This window comes from Abramis brama, assembly GCF_963993115.1.
Source record: "Abramis brama genome assembly, chromosome: 15".
Classification (NCBI taxonomy): domain Eukaryota; kingdom Metazoa; phylum Chordata; class Actinopteri; order Cypriniformes; family Leuciscidae; genus Abramis; species Abramis brama.
Window position 1 is genome coordinate 2,271,662 of NC_139977.1, and position 7,155 is coordinate 2,278,816.

General features: G+C 38.8%; 1 protein-coding gene across 12 annotated transcripts in view; it reads right to left on the bottom strand.

Annotated features, from left to right (window-relative positions):
• rapgef6 (Rap guanine nucleotide exchange factor (GEF) 6) overlaps positions 1-6,824 on the bottom strand; it is a 162,844-nt gene extending 156,020 nt beyond the window's left edge. For all 12 annotated transcript variants that reach the window (XM_084137834.1, XM_084137846.1, XM_084137842.1 and 9 more), the window contains exon 1: positions 6,346-6,824. In XM_084137834.1, coding sequence (XP_083993960.1) covers positions 6,346-6,450 — 105 coding nt within the window. In that variant the 5' untranslated portion in view covers positions 6,451-6,824. The remainder of the gene's footprint in view (positions 1-6,345) is intronic.
• Between the last annotated feature and the right edge of the window lie 331 nt (positions 6,825-7,155).

A 7,155-nucleotide genomic window follows, 5' to 3' on the forward strand; every position in this document is an offset into this window, starting at 1 on the left:
TAAAAGACGTAAATGACATTTGCATGTATTGTAAATTAAATTATTCTTTGCCCCCTTCGCTTGAATTTTTGTTCATTTTGGTGGTATTTTTGCCCCAAATCCTGTTCATTTCCGACCCTGACTGACACTGTTCTATTACTTTTACATATTTTACATAATATTTAGGCTATATAAAGAGTTTAAAATAGTTTAAATAATATTTAACATTGTCTGCTGAAGCGTTAACTTTCTCATATTACTGATTGGATGTAATCAGGACCGGACTGCAGTCAGAAATGGTCTTTGTTTTTTTTTTATGTTTTTTTTATGCATATTTAAGAAAATACATTTGTTTGATAAGCATTGCTTGTGGACTGTCGTGGACTCTTTTAACAGACATTCGTGTAGTTTCACTGGTCTGAAGCAGTGCTTGATCTGCTCGCCGCGCCCTCTGGTGGATTTAGGAGACAAACCAGTACCTTTTAACTGAAATCTGAATATTAGAAATATTTAAGTGAAAAATTATAATGCAGTTTTTCCTCCTTATCGCAGCCCTTGAGCTTTAAACATGGTCAATATGACAAATGTCTGTTAGCCCATAGAGTCACATGTGTTTTTCTGGCAGGACAAGAAATACATTTTAACCACTTCCCCAATCAGGCCAGTAGAAATAACCCTTAGCATTGAGTTCTGATGAAGACTCATGATTCACAGCGGTATTTATTGAATATTTGTTAGTTACTCTATTGAAGGGCTGAAGCGTTAGTGTAAGAAACGTCAGATTTAATTCTTTACATCCAGTCAGATCATCACATTCAGTGCAGCAACGGTCCTGAAACTGAGCATGGGATTGTGTTAATTCATCACTGACAATTAGTAAATGAACAAACTTTCCTGAATTCTCATCAGTTTACTGGGTTGCAGGAGTAGTTAAAGGGATAGTTCACCCAGAACTGAAAATTCTGCCATCATTTACTCACCCTCAGGTTGTTTCAAACCTGTATACATTTCTTTGTCCTGTTGAACATAAATGAAGATATTTTGAAGAATATGGGAAATTGAATAGTTCTGACTCTGAGGCACGTAGTTTTTTTTTTTTTTAAATAAAATAAGTAATTGCAACCTTTGATCTCGCAATTATGACTTTTTATCTCCGAATTTGTGAGATATAAAGTCGCAATTGTGTGTTATAAAGTCAGAATTTGTGAGATATAAAGTCGCAATTGTGTGTTATAATGTCAGAATTTGTGAGATATAAAGTCGCAATTGTGTGTTATAATGTCAGAATTTGTGAGATATAAAGTCGCAATTGTGTGTTAAGTCAGAATTGTGGGATATAAAGTCAGAATTTGTGAGATATAAAGTCAGAATTGTGAGATATAAGGTTGAATTAGCGAGAAAAAGAGTCAGAATTGCGAGTTTATATCTCACAATTATAACACGCAATTCTGACTTTATTTCGCGCAATTGTGAGATAAGTCGCAATTATCTTTTAAAATGTTTTATTCTGTGGCGGAAACAAGCTTCCATACAATGGTTCCACAAAGAGGCCTGGTTACAAATTTTTTTCAAAATGTCTTCCTGAAAAAATATATACAGGCTTGGAACAACCTGAGGGTGAGTAAATGATGAAATTGTAAATGAAATTTTTTATTTATTTTTTGGGTGCACTGTCCCTTTAAGAGACCCGTGAGGCTGAGCCAGTAAAGTAGAAGTGTGTAATGAACATTCCTACAGAAATAAACACTGCAAAATCAACCTCACATCGTTTTTCCAAAGGAATGAACCAAAAAACGCTCACTCTATCCCGTGGACACGTGCGGCCGTGCGCATTTTAGTTTCACTTTCAAATTAGTGCCAATTCGGGCCGGATTGCTTGAATTAGTTCATTAGCCTATTATTCTTAATGAAAAACACAACAACAAATCAGTGCAATGACAAATTTGGGATTAAATAGGCGCTTTTACATTTCGCTTTGACACTAAGGGCCTGTCCCAGTACCTCCCCTTACCCTAGATTTCTGCCCTAATCCTTGTTTTTGCGCGTTCTCGTGTAGGGGTAGGGTGTCCCAATACTCTAAAGAGCAAGTGCTATTCTCCCCTTAAAATCAACCCTCAAAACATAGGGCGGTCCGATGCAGGCTTAAAACGAAGTGGAAGAAGAAATTACCCAGGATACCTTGCGGACTCAGCATAAATCTTCCCCATCATCTTGTCAGTCAGCTCAGCAATGAAATCTGACTCCTGTTGCGTATCTGTGCTGCTCGTTCAGCTCACGGTTTATTAAGCAGACACCGTTCAGTTTAATAGTGTCTTTTATTAAAAACCATTTTACATATGCGAAAAGTATTAGGCTATTGAGAAATATTGTCCAACATACGTGGACAAACACAAGAGCCTTCTGAATGCAAACACAAACTTGCTTTAAAATTAATGGAGCGGATCCGGCGTATTCAGCATCTATATTAAGAATTAAAAACTAGTTCAAAAGAACACTCAAAATAACTTCACAGGTCCTTTTTTGTTTGTTAATATCTGCACAAGACAAAAAGCCCTCAGTTATAGCTATGATGGAAGTATTGCTAAGGCTTATTAAGGGTTGTTGTGCGACCGTCTGCTGGATGTTGAGGGTTTCATCAGTGTGTCTATCTCTGACGTAACTCGTGTCTTCAGCAGTTCACCGTAACACCGCATCATCAAACTCCCATCAGGCATAGCAGCTCCAGGCACGAGTGGGCGGGATAATGCTATGGAAATAGACACGAGGGATATTTGTTTTGCTCTCTTATGTAACGCTCGACACACCCATCTGGAAACTTGCTATGAGAGCAATGAGAGCTGGTGCAGTTTGTGTTTGTTAGTGAGTTTTACTGCAGTCAGACACGCCCACGCCTGGAGCGACACACACACACACACACACACACACACACTCGCTGATCTGGAGGAGGACGACAACAGATGAAGAGAACAGCAGGAAAGATCTCAGTGAACCACAGATGACCAGATTTAAACCGGACAGATTCTCTTGGTTTATTATAATCACACTTTGAAAGTGTCCTTCTTCATCAGACCATTACAATACAGCAGCGTTTCCCATCCAGGAGTGTGTTTCCCGAAAGCAGCGTTAGCCAGCTGTGATCGCAAGTTCTGTCGTTATCATCATAGTTCAACGAGTCGGTGTTTCCCGAAACCATCGTTCCAGCGAACATTCACAAACTGCATCTCAGAGTTGTGTGTGTGTGTGACGACAGATCTCGACCTGTGTTTAGAAGAAGAGTTTCTAGTTTGCATGACATGTGGACTCAATAAATCCTGATCTTGAGCAAAATAATCAAGCTGACATTCAGTGCAACCTGTGTCTTTAATTTACAATACATGCAAATGTCATTTACGTCTTTTAGTTCGTCAAGAGATTTAAAGTGTAGTTTCTGAAGAGTGCGCGTGTGTGAACGAGCTCTAGTGTGTGAGAACGAGTCTATGATTGAATCTGGAAATAAAGCAAAATAACAGAGAAAAATGAGAAATAGTCCTCAGATGTCATGATCGTAATTTATAGCAAAGCATCTCGCATTATTTCAATCTCAAACAGATTCATTAGTAGTTATTACTCCACCACATGTGTGACATCATTAACCAACGTGGTTGAACGACCAATTTGCAGCAATACGGGTTCGGGAAACAAGCTAGTGGATTCTTCAACGATTCATCATACTGTGGCAGTGAAGCACGAGTTACAGCAGTGTACGGGACACACACTCCTGGTCGTCTGGTGTGCTGTGGAAAATTATCAAATTCCAAAAAATAAATGCTACAAATAAGAATATATCATTGCGCTCTCTGGCCGAAACCTTGTATCTGTACATTTCGTCATTTTTGTTTTATTAAAATGAATGCTATTGGTCATCCTTTACATCTGCATGTGGGTTTTAGTTTAATTTAATTTAATTTAATGTTTAAAGTGGTGAAAATCCAGCTTTTAATGTTGTTTATGTGTCTATGTGGTGCTTTTAATATGCTTTAAGACAAACCATGTGTAAATTCATAAGTCGACACCATTGCTGAGTATTTCCTCCTTAAAACTGCAGTGAACCAAAGACAGTCTCAAAAACACGCTTTGAAATCGCTGGTGTTTCTGACGTCACAAACTACCTTGTAACCAATCAGATCAACGTGTGATCGTCAACCAGTGGATCTCTGAGCTGAGTGAGTGAGTGGAGGCGGGGCTCATTTGCATATTCATAGAACCGCGCATACTAAATGAGGCAAGAGTGTCGAGTTACATTCAAGATATTTTAAGGCATGAAGAATTATTTTTCAAGGAAAAAACGTTTAAACGTAATTTTGGTGATCAAAGATGAGTTTTAAGGGATAAAATGATTGACTACAGGGGGACTTTAAATATGCTGTGCACAGCGCTTCATCTTTTGTATCATGAGATTTTGATCGTGAGATTGTGAGCACACATATAGCTACAATAAATGCTACAATACAATAAATAACGGTCATTCGCTGGTCAAAAACCATTTGACCTCAATTTTTGTTTAATTTATTTATTCCGCCCGACAGGGACGATATGTAAATTTGTTGTTTTGTCATCACCAAGTTCCTTATATGACCTTATTTTATTCCTACCTGACTAAAGCTCAAGTTTCTACTTTTTATATAATATCTGCCATTTGAACCAATGCATGCTTGTGCAGGATTTTTTACTTATCAAAACTGTGCCGTAGCAAAAAAAAAAGGTTGGGAAACACTGCAACACAGTGCTTGAAGATAAGGGTGGCCCGGGATTAATGTGGCATAGTTTGACCGAACAGTCACTTGCACTTTTGTTGCTATTGAATCCCATGCAAACACAAGGTCAGAGGTCACTCTTCCGCCAGATGTATACTCGCATACGGAAACCAGATATTATGGTTTATAAAGTTATAAATATGGATATTTTCCTACAAAAAACACATGGCTTCGCTTCAGAAGGCCTTTAATAACCCTTTGGACTCGTTTGGATTACTTTTATGATGGATGGATGCACTTTTCTCACCCCCCATTCACTCCCATTATAAAGCTGGGAAGAGCCAGGATATTTTCTAATATAACTCCAATTGTGTTTGGCTGAAAGAAGAAAGTCTTACACACCTAGGATGGCTTGAGGGTGAGTAAATTATGGGAGAATTTTCATTTTTGGGTGAACTAACCCTTTAATATCACACTATCCAAGATGGTTTGAAAGTGTCCTACTACATGATCAAAACATTACAATACAGTGCTTGATGATCAATAGTTTTTGGCCCGCTCACAGTCACTTGCACTTCTGTTGCCATTGATAATAGCTTTTAATGCCATGCAAACGCAAACCTTTGTTTTCTGTCATTGTTCTTGTTGTTGCAAATCCAGCCGACGTCTCCAATATCATGTTATCTAGTTGCTTAACACGGATGAGAATTGGTTAAATTGCAAGGAATAACTTTGCCCCGACCAAACGAAAGCAAAAAAATAATAATTGTTGAGCCCTGCAATAAAACCAACCTTTGCACTTTGAACTGATATTCAAGATATATTGGGTCAAACTTATGGCAGGTTTTTAATACCATGACCCAGATTTACTCATTTAACATTTGTAACAATGCACAACTAGAGTTGTCTTCTTTAAAACCACTGAAGTAATCCAGATGTGCATCTCACCCCTACAGTGCACACACACACACACTAGAAAGAGGTCATGGCAACACTGTCATGCAGTCTAGCCCGCCAATACCAGCATTAAAACACAAACAGTCTTCCCTCCAAACATCTGCATACTGTGATCACCAGATGTACCACAATATTAGGATTTTAGCCCCTATACATGCTGTCATAATTGGCAGATCACAAGGTTTTGCCACTATGATGACTAAAACGCTTTCTCTGTAAGCAGCTGACTGGGTTTTTATACCGTGAGGCCCAGAAACGCGGTCTAGTCAGTCAGCTCACTAGGATTTGAGACACAGCCCGGCTCCACCGCTGGAATGCAGTGAACTTTCATTGATTTCTGTCATTAATAAATGACTTGAGCTGATGAATCAAATATGCTACTGTACTGCTGTCTGTGGACTAGTTGAACATCTGTCAATGTACAACACATAACCTCATAAAGAACACAAAACATCACTTAGAGACCCAAAACAAACGATTACAACTAGATTCATATTTACAGTATGAAACACTGAACACAAGTAGTTTATGAATATTTGCAATGAATGGGTCCTGAATCGAAACTAATAAGCTTTTCATTGTGTTGATATATAAGAATTTGGCGAGTTATTGACATTATAAAGTGTTTCTTTTAGTCGTGTCTGCATAAACAGGGTATTTCTGTGGGTGTTTTTACCTCAGCAGTTCGTCGTGTCGGAGGAGTTTTCAGCGCTTTCTTCAGCGATAAATCCACTGAGGAATTCATATTAAACTCCCTGATTTCCGGAAATGAAAACTTCATATATCCACGAGTGTCGTTAAAATAAAATAAAACGTAAAACTGAAGTGGAATAAAGTAAAAATCCCATCATGAACATGATGACTGTGAGGAATCTGGCATTGATTTGAGTTAGCTTCGGTTAGCATGAGAAGTTGAGTGAAGTCGCTGTTAAGTGTTGTTGAAAGCGCGGATCATAAAAAGCGAAAGTTGACAAAAAACGATCCTTAATTCCTGGGTCATTTCTCCATTTGTGATCGTAAAACATCATAAATAATCAGAAGTTCGTGTGATCCTCCAAACAGAGGCGTACAGCAACATCGCATGATGACTGAACATCAGCCCTGACTGAGCCGAGCCGGAGCCGCCTCAACATTCACATGACTCTGAACTGCACTGGTCACTGACAAACCAGTGCGTGCTAAACTACACTGATCACTGAGAAACCAGTTCGTGCTAAACTACACTGATCACTGAGAAACCAGTACGTAATAAACTACACTGATCACTGACAAACCAGTGCGTGCTAAACTACACTGATCACTGAGAAACCAGTGCATGCTAGACTACTCTGATCACTGAGAAACCAGTGCATGCTAGACTACACTGATCACTGACAAACCAGTGCGTACTAAACTACACTGATCACTGAGAAACCAGTGCGTGCTAAACTACACTGATCACTGAGAAACCAGTGCATGCTAGACTACTCTGATCACTGAGAAACCA